The sequence below is a fragment of the Larimichthys crocea genome, chromosome I (genome assembly GCF_000972845.2).
Source record: "Larimichthys crocea isolate SSNF chromosome I, L_crocea_2.0, whole genome shotgun sequence".
Lineage (NCBI taxonomy): Eukaryota > Metazoa > Chordata > Actinopteri > Sciaenidae > Larimichthys > Larimichthys crocea.
In genome coordinates, this window is record NC_040011.1 from 12,295,035 (window position 1) to 12,314,969 (window position 19,935).

At 44.1% G+C, this 19,935-nt stretch overlaps 1 protein-coding gene across 1 annotated transcript in view; it reads left to right on the forward strand.

Moving 5' to 3' along the window:
* slit3 (slit homolog 3 (Drosophila)) overlaps positions 1–19,935 on the forward strand; it is a 232,266-nt gene that overhangs the window by 134,936 nt on the left and 77,395 nt on the right. Inside the window, exon 7 of the mRNA XM_027281844.1 lies at positions 8,273–8,344. Within this exon, the coding sequence (XP_027137645.1) occupies positions 8,273–8,344 (72 nt within the window). The remainder of the gene's footprint in view (positions 1–8,272; positions 8,345–19,935) is intronic.

Sequence of the window (19,935 nt, forward strand, 5' to 3'; positions counted from 1 at the left end):
TAGGTTCGAACTGTATTATTTGGATCATGTCCCATTCTGATGCATAGTAGGTTTTCTCGGAGGAAACCTATCCATCCGTCCACTTTCTTCTGCTCATCCAGGGTCGCGGACGGGCATCAGGTTCAGCAGGGTGCTCCAGACGTCCTTCTCCCCAGCAGCACTTTCCTGTTCCTCCTGGGGGACCCCAAGGCGTTCCCAAGCTAGATAGGCTATGTAGTCCTTCCAGTGGGTTCTGGGTCCAGTCAGACAGAACAACTCCAGAGAAAGGTGCCCACAGGGCATCCTCATCCCATGCCCGAACCACTTCAGCCGAGCTCCGTCCAGATGTCCAAGCTCCTCGCCCTGTCTCTACGGTTCAGCCTGGCTACCCGGTGGAGGAAGCTCATTTCGGCCACTTGTATCCGCACTCTCGTTCTTCCGGTCACTACCAAAAGCTTGTGACAATAGGTGAGGGTTGGAACGTAGACGAACTGGAAAATCAAGATCCCTCTTCCCCACAACGGTCCGGTAGAACGTTCACAGTACTGCAGACACTGTACCAACCCACTGGTCCATCTCATGCTCCATTTTCCCATCGCTCATGAACAAAACCCCCGAGATACTTGAGCTCCTTCGCTTAGGCAAACAACTCACTCCCAGACCAGATGTTAACATCAGACATCTTTGATACATCATAACACGACCGGATTCTCTCAGATATTTAAACCTATTTCCTTAAGACCTACAGGATATAAAGGCTGTAGTAAAATATTCAGTAGGTAGCTACTGAAATGCTTTCTGCTTCCAGTGAACAGAGACGGAGAAGCAGAGATAAATGTAATCGACCACAGATACTGTTATGTGTACAGTCGCGGTCACGCTTAAATCACAACATATGTGAGTTATTCATGCTGGGAGGCATATAGCTGTGGCTGGATTACAGAGAAGCATGGACGCATCAGATAAAGTGCAGCTGTTTCATATGCCCTCACACTACACCTCAGTGCCTACACGGACACGTTCTTTATCTTCTGCAGCCATCACGTCCTCATATTGAGCCTTGTTTTCCATCTGCCTACCTCCTCGCTCACTTTTTTATTGTGATAAAATTCATTTTCCGCACCAGGTCCACGACATATACACACACTCGTAGTACCTGCAGCTGCTTCGGAAGAACGTAATATATAATTTCTTCAAACAATACATCCATACAGTACACGAGTGTAAGAACAAAAAAAAAAGAACCGTCCCCGTGGCTTTACCTCTTTACCTTTCTCCTTCCTGTCATATTCTCCTTTCTTTTCTCCCTCGTAAAACGCCTCCACGCTTCACGCTTCCCTACCCACAATGCAGTGCAGGATGGCCGTTTGTTTGAATTATGACTACAGCGCCTTAGAGAGAGGTGAGAACGTTGTGTCGGGCTGCATTCGCATTCACACACACTCGTGCAAGTTTCTGACCTGCACCGTTGTGTGTGTGTGTGTGTGTGTGTGTCTCTCTCATTGCAGATGTTTTTATGTTTACCACAGAGCCAGGCGTGTTTAGATTAAACATCTGTAAATGAAGGTGACACGCACACATTCATTGTGCGTCCAAGCTTACCGTGCCTTGCACCAATATGTGAGGAATAATGGGGGAGAATACAGAAGACACGGTAGCCAGCTTCTGGAAATTGTTTACTCAGATTCCCATCATTCTTTTCACTACACCACCACCCCCCCCGTGCTTTCTTTTAAATGGCAGGATATGGCTAATTCATTAAAGGTCGTGACCAAGCGAGACAGCAGGGAGAAAATGTCAATAGCTCTGTCTGAATTGTAGCATATTTAGCTCGACAGCGTTCCCCTAACAGTTGCATTTTTCATCACAGTGATAGGATTTGTGTTTCGGTTTTTGATGTGAAATTAACTTAAGCTCACATTCAGTGCGGTGGATAGTTTCAGCCAGAGACAGACACACTTCTTTCTGCATGTTTCCCCCCCCGACAGTAACTCGGACTTTAACATTTTAGACAAATTCATCTATTTTCACTTTTCAACAAAGTTCTAAAAATTATTCATCCACTTTGAGGAAATGTAAGCTTGTCCAATTCAATATGCAAAATAAATAAAGAGCAGGGATTCAAAGCCATTTGGTGCCCTTAATAACATGAACCAATCTCAGTCAAAGCCAATTCATGTGGATATAATTATGTGAAAAACATGGCATGCTGTACCCTTGAATATTACTAAAAGCATCATTTGCAAGTCATGGCTTACCTTGTATTCTACAAATCAGTAATTACTGCTCGATGCATGCATTGGCAGCCATCGCAGACCCTGTATTAATCCTTCATCAGCGGTACAGCAGGTTGTCCCAACATTTGGTCTTGGACGCCGCAAACCACCATCGATTGTCTCACATATGTTTGCGTCAGAATGAAGCAGAAGAGGCAGGGATTGAGGGATGAGGAAAGATTTAAAGAACATCGAGTGATAGAGAAATAGAAGATGAGTTCTCTAATCAACCCTTCATTCTCCACACGTTCCCACCGGTTAATCCACTACCTTTTATCTTTCACCCCTCCTGTCTTCTCCAGTCTTTTGCTTTTCCTTTCCCTCTGTGAGTTTCTACTTTTTTGGGGCTTTCCAATCTCCAACCGCCGTCACCTCTAATGCTCTTTTGGCCTTTGCTTTTCTCTCTCGAGCGAACCACAATTTCTTTTTAATATCTTTCATTTCTGCACCCTCTCATTTTACCCAATGTCTTGCTGCATGTCTCCTATTTGCCTTCGTTCTATTTATTCCCATTATTCACTCCCCTGTACCTTTTCTTTGAATCTTTTCAACACTTCTGCTGACTCCTTTCTTCCTCTGTTGTTCATTTTCCCTTTGTCATTTTCTTTTTTTTCTCAGTCTCTGTTTTTCTCTTCATCCCATTCACTCAAGTGTTTTTTTTTTCCTCATCTGAGCGTTACTCATCTTTGTTGGCATCTTTCTGTCTAAATGTGCAATCGTGCAAGTGGTAACAACAAAAGACAAAGGGACAGGTTCACTAGACAAAAAATGTCAGAAAGTGGAGATGACAGTGGTATAACAGAATCAAAGTTCATGCCGATGTGCAGCTGTGATGGACATATATTCGCTTAAGAAGAACATCTGTGACGTGTTTCTGTTGACAAAACAGACCTTTAGCTGTGATGTAGGAAAGGGAAGGAAGACTGCTGTTTGTTTCCTGTTTTAAACCGGCAGTCAACGTTGGCCCGATCATTCCCCAGCCGTGACCGAATTCCAATCCAAACCGTGATCTTTCCCAAGACTCAACTCAATTTTTGCGCCTAAACCAAGCGGCAACCTCCGTGGCTGGGAAATGAAGCCAATGTGGAAGTACTAAAAACCCAATACATCCAGCAGCTGCTTGAGACAGGCTGCAAAAGTGAGTCACTCTCCATGAGCGCCCGTATTAAAATTCATTGGCCTAAACCTAAACAAACCTCAGCGGTGTAACTTTATAAAATGTAAAGTCACAGATGAATCATGTCATCCTGCCAATAATGCAGACTTTTGTTGATTGAAATTAGTTTTCTTGTAAGTGTTGACGTAGATTTGCTTCTGTCATCTGTGTTGAGCAGAAATCTCAAAGAGGTTTGCAACTTACGGAAAGTTGTTATTTCTGTTGTAATTAATTAACACGGCGTGATGTTTTGAAGTAGGGTTGTATTCCAAATCATCGCTATCTATTCATTCATTATATATTCATTCAATGTGTCTCCATCAATGTTCATTGTGTCATTTCTTTATGAACAAAACTGTTTGGGGTCCCACAAATGAAAAACAGTTTTTTTCAGTCTAAAATCTTTCTGTTTATATTGATTTCCAAATTGATGAATCATTATTTGTTGACATGCGTTGGATGGAAACCCAGTTAGCGGGTCCTCCTTCTCCTCCTCTGTCCTTTCATTAATTACTCAGTCAGTAGTGGTTACTGTGTGTCTGTGTGTGCGTCCCCTTGCTCCAGATGGTAGCAGAGGGAAGCATTGAATCAGTCTGCCAATAGGCCTTATGATAGACATGATTAAACACACTAACTAATTATATGGAAGGAAATTAAATTCTGGACCCCCGTTCTATCCCCTGTAACAAACATCGCTGATCTGAGCACATAAACACACACACACACACACACACACACAGAAGGTTTATGAATGCAACACGATAGTACGAATACACACACTTGCACAAGCACACAAAGTACACCCTCATCCCAGATTGATACCAATCATGTCATTGCTAATCAGGGTGCTTGGTGAACAAAGCTGTCAGAGGAATCCAATCATATCACAGATGATGGAATCGTTTTCTGTGGATGAGGATGGAAGATGAAGTACATGGTCGCCAATGTGAATCCACTAGTTATCCTCACTCGGACGGGGAAATTACTGACGTGAGGTTTCCGGAGCACGATGATAAAATGTTCTCAGAATTATCAAAACACAATCCTGTAGAGCTGCGTACAGTCGAAGACGTTTCATCATTTCACGTCTTGTGGTGCTTGTCAGCTCTTTAAAGAGGTGGGAATCCCCCGTCATCACATTGAGACGTCTTCATGAGTGTCAAACAACCGTTATAAAACAAACTTCTACAGTCAAGGTTTGGTCAGGCTCAGAGTTAAGACACTAACTGGTTGTTGCTGGAAGACAGGATGCAAACCTCAGTGTCTCTTGTCAAAGTCAGACAGTAACCAGACTACAACCTCTTCCTTCAGGCTAAAACAACAGCACGCTACATAGAGTCATTATTTTATCAGCTACAGGAGGTCAGGGAAACGTGAACAGAATTCAGCACTGATTGCACCAATGCTGTTGTTTCTTTGTGGACTGTCCCACATCTTGCCGCCTAATACAATCTGCAAACAAGAATATTCCTACGGGATGGCTCTGCTAAAGCCCAGATTATGTTCAGTGGCAAATGTTTTCAGTTTTGAGATTCTCCCTCATTAATGCATTGTTAAGGTTAAAGAAAAATGAACAATAACTGCAGTGCATGGGACACTAACCCCCAAAATCCACCATGCATGGACACTCTAGCCAATGATTTAAATCACACCGGTTCCTCCATGGTCCGGTTCAGAAGCGTCCCAGAAGCGGGCCTCCTCTCGGTTCTGCGTTGAACACGGCTGTTCTATTTCTGACAGACACCACGAGCTGACAGGAGGCCGGTGGATTTTCAAAATAAAACACCCCGTGCAACAGGCAAAAGTAAAACTACATAGCATATTTATCTGGAAATTACCAGATCTGAGCAAGTAAACAAAGTCTGGCTTCTGAAACGGGGTTTGAAGTTGCGTCGTGGGTTTTCAGAGTTATACTCCACCGTGACCTCCACACCCTTACTTTCTGAAGCTTGAATGTACACTGTGACGATAATCTCTTGAGTTTTGGATGAGATAAACCTTGACAGATGTGTTTGTTCTCTAGATTAACTTTAACCCTACACTTCATATTCTGTCTTACAAAAAGAGCAGCACTGAAAATATATCGGTTTTAATAACTACAGTCAATTTTTGGCAGAGCCATGTGTCTCCATATGGTTTATCGGGCTGGGTGCCAGTGTGCGTTCCAAAAAAAACAAAAAAAACATGCCTTTTAATTACATAAAACACAAACATGGCACAACCATATGTTGGTATGATCCCCAGACTCACTGCACTTTAGAGTCCAGTCATTTAACAGATGCTTACACTCACAGCTTCTCTTCTTCCAACAAGTAGCCAGAAAAGAAGAAGGACTATTCTTTCATATCAAACACAACACTTGTTATTGCTCCACATTGATGATCCTAGCAATCTTTACCAATCGTGCCCAATTAATCATATCAAGGATGTAAACAAATTATCTCTAAATCACCTCTAAAATATAATTGCATTGCATCAAAGCAGATCAAAACATCTCATCAGTCTCTGCAAGCCTTCGGAGGGCTGGAAATAATTAAGTTGCAAGCCAAACCTGGCCTGTGTGGGCACGGTGAGTTGTTTGGTATTTACTGTCTCGTGTCCAAACTGAACTCGTGCCAACTGTTAACCACCAGCGGTTGGTCAGGTAGAAATAGATGAAAAATGTGCCTGCGCTGACGGTGGCCCTCTGGTGCACATCGGTGTTGCCTTCAGCATGTTTCAAAATAAGAGTTTAGGGATAAAACAAAGACAACTTCAGTAATTTAGCTCCGTATAGAAGCTTTTCCAAGTTTTGTCTGTATGGAAATATCATTTGGTTTGTTCATGAGGTCTTGTGCTTTTTCTGTGATTAGATAACTGTGAGAGGAGTTTGATATACAGCTCCATGCTGAGGTGCACTTGTGGCGTCCTATAGTAAATATGTTTTTCAGTCACTCTGAGGACTTATCCCTCATATTTGTCTCACACACCGACACAAACATGCACATATAAAAACAAGCCGAAGAATACGAATGCTCCCAAAGCCCTGATGTAATTTCCACCGTCCAGGCAGAGGCAATCCGGCACCTGTTTTGGGAACCACCTTCCTCTGGGTTAAAAGCTGACATGACTGATATAACAGGTGCAGCGGCGGTGAGGCGAGCGGACGCCGCGGCTATGTAGATAAGAAAAATTTAAAAGGTTGATAAAAGAAAACAGGGGCGAAGAAATGGATTAGCAATGGATTGGAGAGAAAAAGGTGAAGGGGAATCAGAGACGAGGGGAGGCGAGAGGGCACGAGAGGGAGAGGGAAGAAATGGATTATGAATGGAGAGAGGGAGAGAACATGAAAAATGGAGTAGATGGATGCTCGGTAACGGTGGGAGAAAAAAGACAAAAGTCAAAGGAAAAAAAAGGGATTAGGGATGGTGGGATCGAGTGGAGGAGAAATTAGATGGGGAAGGGGACAAGAAGGAGAAGATTAGGGTGGAGTGATATGCTTTTATTTCTAGTGTCTGGAGAGCAGACAGTAACTAGCCATGCTGTGTGTGTGTGTTTCTGTAAGTGTGTGTTTGAGTGAATCTGTGTGTGTGTGTGTGTGTGTGTGTCATCCTTCCTGGTTAAGTTTTTTTTTTTCAAAAAGATACTTCTGAATGTCTGCTCTTTGTATCTTTCCATCTCCAATCCATTCATCTGCTCCTCTGCAGAAGAAGAAGAAGAAGGAGGAGAGAGGGGGAGGAGAGACAGAGGGATGGGTTAATAGGAGGGAGGGAGGGATGGAGGGAGGGAGTGGAGGTTTCCGGGGTTGTTGGGTTCATGGATGGAGGGATGCTTGGTGGCGGTGGATGGAGGGGAGGGTTGAATACCTAGAGCCGAGCAAATTAAAGTAAAAGCAAACGATAGATGACGGCGGGGTACAGGGTGCATTTGGGAGTCCGGTGAAGGAGGCGTCGAGCAAGCCAGGGAGGAGAAGAAGGAGGGAGGGAGGGAGGGAGAAAGAAGGAGAGCAGGGAGGTAGAGGAGGAGGAAGGAGAACGGGAAAGAGAGGCAGAGTCGTGACTGTAGGTTGATTTACGGAGGCTTTCCTTTTAATGAAATTGTTTCAGTGACAGAGCCGGTAAAAGGCCCTTAATGGATTGGCTGGCCTAATGTAATGAAATTACTCCCTCTTTCACTACAGAGAGAGGGGGGAAAAAAGAATAAAAGAGGACATCGGGAGGAGGGGAGAGAGGAGGAGGAGGAGGAGGATGGGAGAGGAGGGGTGGAAGAGGAGAAAATGCAATTAATATTTACAGAACAGACAAGCAGGGTGGGCTTTAGTAGCTACGGCTCGCTCGCTCTCTTCTTCACTGAGTCTACCTCTCTCGTCCCTCTCTCTCCCGGTGGCCAGTGTGCGCCGGGCATGCAGCAGGGGAGGGAGGTGATAGGCTGACGCCAGGCAGGCCACTTCAGCACGCCGGTCTCCTCTCTCGCACTCTCCTTTTCCTCTCCTCCTCTCCTCAGGGCTGGCCATATCAGCGCCGAGGTGAGAGACTTAACCTTAGCTGGTGTGCTGCCGTCTGGACCTGGGTATCCCTAGAGTGTGTGAGTGTGTGTGTGTGTGTGTGGTAGTGAGTGAGGTGTGTGTGTGGGAGTTAACGCTGTTTTTTTTTGCTACCTTAAAAACCCACTTACTGGGGTATCACCTCACACACACACACACACACACACACACACACCCTCACACTCATTCACGGAACCTGTCTTTTGTTAGTCCCTCCCCCAGCTGAGCGGACCTCGCATACTTACGCCTGACTCTCTCTCTCTCTCTCTCATCTGTGTGTGTGTGTGTGTGTGTGTGTGTTTGTCTGTTTGTGTGTGTGTGTTTGTGTGCTCGGTGCAGGCAACTGGACAGCAACCACATCAGCTGCATTGAAGATGGAGCTTTCCGAGCGCTGCGCGATCTGGAGATTCTGTAAGTAGAAGGAAAAATAAATAAATAAAACACCCCGGTCCTCTCACTCTGGCTCCTCCATCTTTCCGTCATCTCCCTCCTCCTCCTCCTCCTCCTCTTGCTCTCATCCCCTCTTCTCCCGTCTCTCTGCTTTTTTTTCATGTGCTGTCTGTGAAGCAGAGACCTGTCCCGTTCTCTCCTCTCGTCATCAGCTTTGTTTTCTGTCTCGTTCAGTTTCTCCTCTAAAATTCACCTCCTCCTCTCCTCTCTGACTTGCATGTCATCCCTCGTTCCTTTCCCCTCCTTCATCTACTTTTCTGTCTCATCCGTCTGTCTTCAACTTAAAGATGCTTTTGTTGAGGGAATGTGGTTTCAGTGTGTGCATTATCTTATGTGTGTGTGTGTGTGTGCATTGCTTGGAAGAATGAAGCGTACCTGTTCCTTCGCCGCCAAATGTGTTGTCCTTGACTTACAATCTGCTGACACACACACACACACACACACACACACACACATAAGGAGTGTAGAAAACAGTGTGGCAGCCACCTGCGCTGCCTCTGCACCATGTGTGTCGGGTACATGTGGGTGATTCCCTCTGCATTTGGGAATAACGTTGATGCGCTTGTGTGTTTGCTTCCAGCTGTGTGTGTGTGTGTGTGATTGAGTGCGTGCGTGTGCGTGTGTGTGCGTGCGTGTGTGTGATTGAGTGTGTGCGTGTGTGAGCCTGATCTGTCCACATTTTCAGAGCTGCTCATTTGTCACTATGCTCAGAGGTGTGACTGGCGACTGTGCGGTGCAAGGTTGTGTTGGGAGAGGTGTCTACTTTCTCCACACCTGTGTGTGTGTGTGTGTGTGTGTGTGTGTGTGTGTGTGTGCGTTTGCTCTCCCACAGAGGCGGATGCTGTGCTTCGGTGTGTGTTGCTGAAATATATAAAGGTTACAGCATCTTGTTCATCTTAGAGAGATCTGAGGTGGAAAAAGTTACAAACAGAAATCCTGTCTTCAGTTGGTGCCGGCTTTGGTTCATTTGTCTTGAGGCGTGTTGGTAATGCATTCATATTCTGCTGTACACTGCTGAGAGGCGAAAAGGTTAGTGTTACTGTTGCTGAATATGTTTATTAGAGGGTAAAACTGTATAGCAAATAAGGCGGGGACAAAGAGAAGGGAAAGAAATGAAACAAGACGAAGAGCAGGCTGACATCGTCCTACAGAGTCTGTCTGTCCCCGGTTACACAGCACACAGCTAAATGCAGGTTGATGAAGACCCACAAGGACAGACTCTGATAAAAACTAATAACCCAGTGTTGGAGTTGAACAGGAAGCTGTTGATTCTCCTCCTGGGTTTGAACACGTTGTGACAACAATCAAGCTTATTTCCTCAGTTAGGCATCTTTAAATGAAGAATGGAGGTCTAATTGGCTGCTTCTGGAGGAAATCTGTCTCATTATCGCATAAAGATCTGCTGTACTGTACCAGGCAACAGTGTGGGAGACAGAACACCAGAGGCCGTTATGTAAAAAAGCTTCAAATGTGTGCTGAGGGCACGATGCAAACCAGAGCTGCAGTCCATGAACAGATCTGTTTAAATCTGTGGAGTACACGTGTTCTTTTACCAGATTTATGCACCACAGCAACAATCGAAGCTCTAGTTTTCATCTACGTTGTATAATTTTAATTATGGCGATATGGCGAAAAGCTTCTTTATCATAATCTAGAGTAGAAGCAAGGTGATGGTAATGTGAAACCTCAGTGGGAGTCCTAACAGTATCAGGCACATCTTGATGAGTATCCAGCTGTTGCAGGTGTGATTGTGTCTTGGTGCAGTCTGGTGCTGCCCAACGCGTTCGCATGAATGATTAAAGAGCGCCGAGGATATACGGCGGGAAACGGTTCGATGTGTGGCGGCTTCCACCGTGGACAGCTTTCACAGGATGCAGAAAAGTTTATCTTTGCTTCTGTTATTCGCTCTCTAGGTTTTTATTTCCTTTTAGCAAAGTTAGCTTTTTTTGATTCCCCTGCCTCACTTCTTTTTTTTTGCTCAGCGCACAATGGAAGCGATAGGGGGCAGATAGAGGGGGCATCAGCAGTGTGAGATACAACGTATTAGCAATTCATAAGACTCTGACAGCTGAGTACTCGGCAGGATTTACAATTCACTGTAAATACGCAGCCGTTCCCATTCACAGCAGACAGCATGACAGCACACAGTATATTCACTGAATGTGACGTTTTAATAAAGGCAGGTGTGTGTGTGTGTGTGTGTGTGTGTGTGTGTGTGCATGTGAGTGTGTGTGTGTGCATGTGAGTGTTTCTGCACGTGTGCAAAGGGCATGAATGACAGTAAGCAATTCTGCCGCTGGACTGATCTTCGTTTCAAGCATCTTAACACACACACACACACACACATACATCACACGTACACACACAGATGTGTGTGTATTGTCGCACACACACACACGTGCACATAAACACAGGCACAGCTCCATCTGTTCGCTTTTCTGGGGGCTGATTTCGTGACCGCAGTACAAAATGGGGTGATAGAGATAACAGTGATTGGAGGTCATGTGACTGCACCATCAGGTAGGTGTGTATTTCTCTGTGTGTGTGTGTGTGTTGCTATCACTGTGAGGACCAGTTTGTGTTGTTAGACCGTCATATTCCCTCCATCACATCCTCAAAGCGCTGTTTGCTGGATTTGGATTTTAGGGTTTAGTTGAAACCGATCAGGTGATCAATCTGTTGGTGGATCCATATTCATGCCAAAGAGTTTGCTGGTTCCAGCCTTTTTTTTTACTGTTAATCAAACAATTTGAAGATGTCACCTTGGTCTCTGGAAAATTGTAATTTTAAGTATTTTCACACATTTTTACAGGAAAGTAACCAGATAATTAGAGAGAATAAATTCAGCGTTCGTTAGAGTAACGTCTGAGATTAAGCATGTAGTCGTGATTGGAGTGAAGTCCAGATGTGTGTGCATTCATACGTGGCTGGATTATGCATGTGTCAGCAAGTGTGTGTGTGTGTGTGTGTGTCTGCCAACATCCTTGTGTGTTCATGTCTATCTATGTACATTTATGTGTGTGAAGTGTGTGTGTGATATTTGTGGTTTTGGGTTTTTTTTTTGCTCAAAAGTTACAAATTAATGCACGATGGAGCTTTAAAATATGTCTGTCTGCAAGTGTTTGTGAATGTATTTTTCCACATTTATGCGTAAAACATAAGTTATGAATTACAAGAATTATGTATAAGATGTATGTATGCTGACAGGCAAATAGATGTGAATGTGTGTGTGTGTGTGTTTCAGCCATTTCTGTGTGCACCAATTGAAAGAAGCGTTGCACTGTGTGTGTGTGTGTGTGTGTGTGTGGCACTAACGAATCTCCACATTAATCTAGTCATTTTTAATTAGCTGCTGTTTCTTGGTAGACTAGGCTTTATCTGAGCTGCTTAATATGTTTCACAGGAGCAGCGTTGACGAGTCAAAAGCTGAATATTGGGGCGTCAGGCTTTATTTTGAAAATGCTAAATGGATTTGAGTTTGTTAGTTTCATTAATCCTGTTATAATTGTTCTCTGGAAATAAAAAGGGGAAGTGATGGGATGTTTTTTTCATTAAATTAGACAACGCGTTCAAATTAGGAGACATTTGAAAGGACCGGATTTATAAAGTATTTGACACGTTGTGAAAAGGGGAGAAAATGTGTGCGCGAGCTGATGTGGTTAAAAGTCGCAGTCGTTTGTCTTTGTTGGACAAAATGGGCGCCATTTGTTTGAGAATGAAATAATAGAATTTTTCAAAATAGGAGTGCGCTGATAAATGACTGCAATAATTGTGTTACTTTTATTTAGCATGAACAGAAAACGCTGCTAGTTCTTCTTCGTGTTGAGGCTGTGTGCACATCCTAGAGCAGGGACACCCACATCTAATTAACATTTGAAATGTGTCTTTTATTTCACCTTATTAACCTATTTATACACTGGGTTATTAGCCTGTATGTGTTGATGACTGATAAAAAGATCATGCATAATTATTACTGGTTATTAAATGTTAAGAGCTGTGCATCTTTAGACGTGTTCACTGATTCCCATTGGAGAGCAAATGCCCCCCCGCTGTTTGTAGTTCCTTCACAATCTCCGTTATTTTGGTGAAAATTCTCAATGACAAAAATTGGTAGTACCTCTGCGGACCCCCTAGGGGTCGTGGACCCCTGGTTGTAGACCCCTGTCCTATAAAGCATCAGTGAGCAATGCTATAAAATAAAATATACGTCAGTCACCCTGAGGTCAATCATCTGAAGGTCTTTCTCGTTGATTCGTTGATTGAATTTCTCTCCGGTTTCCGTGAAGTTCGACCTGTTTGAGTTTCTTTGTGTTTCCGTGTGACAGAAGAGTTCTGCTCACTGGAGAGGGTTTAGGAAGAAAGACGGTTATGACTAAAGACACTTTTACTTCCACCGTTTCCTTTGATATGCACTCCCTGTACTCGCATGTCCTCAGATAGTCTCTCTCTCTCTCTTTCATGGCTACCAGGATGAAAGTGGAGGATCGGTGTTGTAAAAGCAAGGCAGTGCTAGGCTATGATTTATTTAGACCCGAAAGGACTGCGGTTACTATCCTTTCCTTTTTTTTAATTTTATATATGCCAGAAGAGGCAAGAGACAAGAGAGATTTGGGGCGGGAGGGGGGTGAGGAGGTGTTCACAAAATGGAAAAGAAAGGAAGGAGGGATTCGAGGGGAGGAAAAGAAACGAGCGTGGTATCGGTGTTGTAAAAGCAGCCGGTTTCCTGGACATCATTTATTAATCTGCTGTTGGACCTGAGGAGAGGGAGGAGGAGGAGGAGGAGGAGGAGGGGATGGGGAGAGCAGGCGATACAGAGGAAGAGATAGAAAGAGAGAGGGAGAGGAGGGAAATCCAGACATGAGAGGCAGATGAGGCAATAGATTTAGAGACAGAGGTGGAGAAAAGGAAAGATAAAATGTAGGCAGAGGGAGATGAAGGGAAGGAGAGAGAGAGAGAGAGAGAGAGAGATACCTGAGAGATACAAGATTAGACAAATTCAAAGGATAAGACCAGACCGGACGAAAAGATGCAGCCGAAAACTGTGAAGAAGAGGACGGAGACGGACACGGAGGTGTAGAAGACATCAGAGAGCGATGAAACGGGAGATAAAAAATCATTAAGAAGCACTGATGTGATGTTAGCGTGTAAAAAAGAAAAATAAAAGAAATAGACAAAGAGCAGTGATAGGAAATAGATTGAAAGGATCAGAGGGAGGAGAGCAGGGAGGCATTAATTATTGATGGAACAAATGTCTGACTGACTGACTCAATTTGGCCCCTTTGTTGTTTCCAGACCACCGAGGCTGTCAGATAGACTGCGAGCAGCGTTTCTCAAAGTACGGATGGAGACCCCGAACGGGTTGCTGGAACATTTAGATCACGGTCCAGAGTTATAATCATCTATGATCAGTAGATTACCACAGCTCCAGTATATTCATCATTATTTGTAATCCCAGACTCTGAGTAAACCCCAGTGGAAGCTGAATGCACTCAGCATATGCAGCTTTGAAAGGTCAGCATCAGCCCGTTCAGCAGTCACCTGTCAGTCATAAAGTCGGCCGTATATACGACCTGTTATAAACTGTTCATAGTGTGGCTTCACCCCCGCTGCAGGTCATCTCTCCCTCGCTCTCTCCCTCTCCTTAATATCCGTCCAGTCATTTTCCAGCGGCCTTAAGTGAAGATAAACTCCACGACTGCCACGGTGAAAAATTACAGGAGGAAATTAGCATGCTCTCCCGCGCTTTTAGGCAAGCGTTCATAGCCTGAAGATTAGAGGAGCCGGTCTACGTGAGGCTTGGAAGTTGCCAGTCGATTTCTGGAAGTAACTTTTTGGCTCGTAAACCAACAAAACATAAACTGCCGGGAGTCACTTTTCGTGACAGAAATGTGTTTGAATCTTCACGGAAAAACAGAAAGTGAGTTTTGTTCAGAGGCGCAGAAATGTGATTTACGCTGTCGGTCGAAGGAAGCAGCACTCAGACGAAGGGGTAAAGTTTCCGAGATATCACTGCGGAGTTCAGATATCACTGTTTTGAAACATAAACCACCGTAGCGGGCGCAGCGTATCGATTCGTTGATGGACAAACGTAGCGGACGTTTGGCATTTACTGCTCTGGGTGTCAGTTTCAAACCAGGAGCCAACACTGGGCGTGAAAGCCAAGAAACAACTTTCATGAGGGGTGTCCTCCAGCAGGCTCTCGGGAGGATCCAGCTGTGAGGTGTGAAATGATCGGCACATTCATATCGGATGATTCTGCAGGATATTTACATGCATGCCAACATTTATCAATAACAGGTCAGGGTGTAGAGACTGAGGCTGGATGGAAACGTTCTGCAGCTACAGAAAGATCTTTATTGTGCCAAAGAGACTTTGGTTATTGTGTGGTCACATTTAGGCAACCGAAGCTTAAGAAAATATGATGGAGGGTGCCCCAGTAGTTCACCTGGAAGAGTCCTCACCACAGTGGCCTCGGTTCAAACCCCGCTCCTCTCTCTCCCCTGCCTTCCCTCTCTCTCTGTACTGTCGCCATCCAAAATAAATCAAAACGCCAAAACAAAAGCACACAAAACCCCCAAAAATAAATAATCCTTTAAACAAAACTGAAACACTATCAAAGCTGAAAGCTCCTCTTAGTCCAACAAACAGACCCCCCAAAAAATGGCAACAAATCTAGCCGCTGAACTCTTTGTGTTATTCTTTGTCTTACCAGGCGAGTCGATCCATCGACATTCCCCCGCCTGTGCCCTGTGATGGCCTGCCAGGAATTAGTAGCATTGATTACGCTGTATGAAAACAGCTGTCGTTTCAAAGGTGTCCGCACTCGTTTGCTGACGGGACGCCGAAGCGCCAAAAACCATCCGCGTCCTTTTTTTAAAGATCACAAACACACTTGACTCGTTTGTCTTTCACTTCGAATCACGAGCAGATTGCGAGCCGCGGTGGCCTTTTATCATATTTGTCATTAAACACCTATCAGAATCAATTAGAGCCGCATGATAATTCTAAACAAGTGATTTTCCTAATGGCGAACCTTATTGATGCATGACAGCGAGCCTCATTGTTAACATTAAACAAAAAGATTGATCTTAATTATTTGCCAGACTCTTTCGTCTCGGTGCGAGCGTTTGAAGGCTTCGGATCGAGCTTTATAAACATATTTTGTAAGTTGGAACTTCTTCTGATTATCTGCTGATTATTGAAAACAACAAACAGAAACTCTTTGCTCTCTCAACTCGCAAAGTTCAGACGATGCCCCGGAGCTGCGTAGCCTAACGGTAGCTTCGTTAGAGGACGACCGATAAACGAGTCGGATCAACAAAAGCGATTAATATTTCCATTTCATGTTTTGATGGTCAAAGCTGCGATGCCGCCACAAACGCATGAAGAAGACTTCAATGCACGACTGAGAAGAGCACCATGACTCCACAGCTCCTAATACTTTGATTTTTTGATGGTCAAAGCTGTATGTGCTCAAACTTATAAGGCCAATAAACACAGCAGAAGTGGAAATGTAATTATGTGATAAACACAGTCTTTATATTTGGCAGAGGGAGCCGCTCGATCCACTTTGTCGGTTCTGATTTTTTTTATTTTTCCCCGAGAATTCCTCGTCTTTGCAATCACGTCAGCGCAGATGGTAGGCATTCCTCCTGTAGCGGCTAATGACTCCGTGTGCCAGCGTGTGTTTTTACTCAGCGAGAGCTAATTTAATGCCGAGAGCCAGCGTTGAACACGGGCCAGAACCTCTTCTGCTGTAGCCTCCAGTCTTTCCATATATTATTGCATTCATTTGTATCAATGAGGAAACGGCAGCAAAAACTTCATTTTGTCCCCAAAACATAAAGCGAGAATTTAGTTTTCTGTGCCGGAGCATGCTCAGTGTTCCTTTGTGGTGTGGGGATTTGATCCAAGCTCGTTTCTGTAACCTTTCACCTCCAGTTATTTCTCCAATTGAACACCTACTCAAAAAAAAATGTATCATTCTCCGTTTGGTCGCATCCGTCCGCAGCGGCGGCCGCTGTTTGTAGCTCGTTTGCATTGGCGAGGGCAAAGCAATCATTTCTAATACCTCGCGATGTCTCGATCAATAACATATAATCTATTTTAAAACACTTACCATGCAGCTAACACCTGATTTGGAATTCCGCCGTGTTTTGGCAAGTGCGTCTGCGTGTCTCTGAATGAGTTAATCCAGTTAGCGCATGTGTCTGCCAGGCCACATCAGAATAAATGATGGGTCCCTGTGTGATGATGAATGGTAATTTAGATTTAACATAACTGGACTAACGAGCGCGCTAATGACTCCAAAGCTAGCCTGGACAGCTCTTACTCGATGGGCTCTCGCCTTGAATCCCAATGAGCTGTGGAAAGGGCACCCATTGACACACACGCACACACACACACACACACAGAGGGACACACACAAACATGCAGAAGTGTTTTAATAAATGCATGCATACACAATCATAAATTCACAAGTGATTCTGTCAGGGAGGCACGTATGCAGACGTGTGTGTGTGTGTGTGTGTGTGTGTGTGTGTGTGTGTGTGTGTGTACACATGCGTGTAAGACCTTCATGAGTAGTGGAGAGCGGCGGTGTCGGGCTAATATGAAGCTGATTAATTAATAATTATTCATCGGCCAGTTTTTCATACCAGTTGAATTAGGTGTGGTTTTCGTTCACTGATCTTTCAACTCGAGGTTTTTTTTTTTTTCCTCTGCTGACAACGAGGATTAATTGAAACAGATGATAAGTGCTTGATCATTTTCAGATATAAATAGAATTAATCAGTTTCATTTTTTTTCAAACGGCGTCTGAGAAACGTAAAGAGAGAGAGCCGATTTGTCTCCGGATCTAAAAGCAGTTCATTTCTCCAGGTGATTAGAACAAACGTCCCTCGTTCTCATCATCTGTTTCACTGTTTCACCTCGTCTCTCTCAAATCTTCCTTCCTGTACTAAGAAACTGTTTATAGATGCTTCATCGGAGCGACGACTTCTCCCCTCATTGTTGAGTTACATGTTTAAATACGAGCCGTGCCTGTAGGACAGTGTTTGCACATCACCGGTATGGATTTCTGGAGCCACTTGTTGCCTCCCATCCATGTGCAGGCTCGATACCATCTATACTATCAGATAATCTCTGGCCGCTCGGTCCCTGGAAAATCCAATATGTGTTCATCAGCATTCAGTACCTTTTTGAAGTGTCCTTGAACCGAAAGCTCAATTCTTGCCTCTTCACTTACTGGAAGAGTTGAATGCCGAGCACATATTTGAACAAAGTGCCTCCATTATCCGTCGTTTTCCAGAAGGTACGACTCAGTTGCAAACACAAAATGAAGTACAATAGAAGTACAGCATGTTTTAGATATTTTTAAGAGCTTAACATCGAGAAGCACATACATATTTTGCAGATTCACGATGCTCACGGGCGTAAAAAGGCAAATGTGCTGCAGATAAAGTAAAAAGCATTGTTTGCGTGTAAAGTGTAAAGCAAAGGAGGAAGACCGAGTCTGTAGAGCCACGTTTGATTCCCTGCTGCACCACAGCTTTTTCTTTCTGCTGATACCGCAGAAAGAAAGAAAGAAAGAAAAAAAAAGGAGGGATTGAGCATGAAAGATAGCGAGAGCGAATGAGAAGCAGGTCAGATGTCATGGAAATAACGTCCGCTGAACTGAAATCAATTCAGCTTTTCAGAGAGTGAGACCGCGGAGCGAGCGAGGACAGAAGGAGACAGATGGAGAGTGGAAAGGCAAGATGGTTAGAGAAGAAACCGAGAGAAAAAGAAGACTGCCATCACATGACATGCCCACACACACACACACACACACACACACACACACACACACAGATATAGTCAAGGGGCCTGAGAAGCACTCTAAAGAGCATCGGAGCAGATGCATATTTTATGATCGCTTTTCTCCATGAAGCACGGCCTCCTGGATGATGGTGTACCACTGAGAGAGAGAGAGGGAGAGTGAAAAAAGGATGGAGAGGAGTGTGTGTGTGTGTGTGTGTGTGTGTGTGTGTGTGTGTGTGTGGCAAAAGGGTATTGGCCAACCAGCGACTGTCATAATTCATAAGGGGAGAAAGACAGAGTTGCTCACTGTAGCTCCACAAGGTGACTTTCACTCCGCCTGTAACTCTCTCTTTCTAACACACACACACACACACACACACACACACACACACACACACACTCAAACACTTTTTTCATTACACTCTTCCTCCTCTTAAGTGTCTTCCCTCTTGTCTTCCGACCTGTTTTTTTCTCTCTCCCTCCTCAATCATTTCTCACCTCCTCTCTCCATCCTTCCCTCTCATCCCGTCCTCTTCTTCTCTTTCTGTATCTCCTCCTCCTCTTCCTCCTCCTCCTCTCTTTGCTCCTTCACCTTCATCATTTCCCCACCTCCCTTTCCTATTATCTTACAACTCTTGCAACCTCTTTGAACCAAGAGAGGACGGCGACATCATCCAAAAACTAGGATGTTCAGCGATCGTTCAACCGAGCGGCGAGAGCAGAAAAACATTTTTAAACATCAAGAGAGAAAGTACAGGAATGAGAACGCAGAGTGACGTGTATGACGCTCGGAGGCATGAATTGTATTTCCACCCACTGAGCCGTTGACTTCTCAGCCAGGTCTCGCTTACTCCTCAAAGCCTTCATGGCTGAGAGTTTGAAAATACACTTTAAAAAAAGACAGAAGTGCATGTGTTGGCACGGGAATCGGAGTGTTATCATTACTGTTTAATGATGTTTCCAACAGCACTGTTATAAGGAAATCATCACACACACACACACACACACACACACACATGCTGGCAAAACTACAGCACTTCCAAATGATATGTGTTACTCACACTTGGCCAGTTGTGCGCGCTTTTATGTCGCACCAAACCATGAATAAGCACAAATAAACATCTAAAAACCTTCGAACTTATTGTAAATTATGGAAATAATTCCTTACTTAACGTTAAAATGTGTTTCTCTTTAGTGGTGATCTCATGCAGGAGTAAGTCAGCCCATAACGCTGCTTATGGACTCTCATTTCATCCTTTCTTTCTCTAAATGATGTCATATTATGTTATGTCCCTTCACATTTCCATATTAAACCTCCCCGCATGATGTCTGACCGCTCTAAAAATGCCGTGTCATTGTGACTTTATGTGACGAGCTACTTGAAATAAAGACTTTGTGGGTCAAAATCATGGCATCAAACTAACCGAACGCCAAAAAACATCATCAAACTTTCCACAAGACTTTATGGAATTCAACAGATTTGCTTGTGATCTGATTTTTGGGGGCAAATCTGATGCAACTTTGCAGAAATGATACAAATATATAAGATTATATACATATTTTTATCTTCGTTTCAGCTTTTCTTATGATTTCTTTGACAGAAAACAGCAAAAAGAAACATAAATTACGATGAATCCATGTGTGGCTGGTCAAACGATGAAACATTTATTAAACAACATTTATTAGAGAGAGCCAAACCACATTTCACACACGCACGGCAGATTGTCATGTTATTGCACAAATGCATGTAG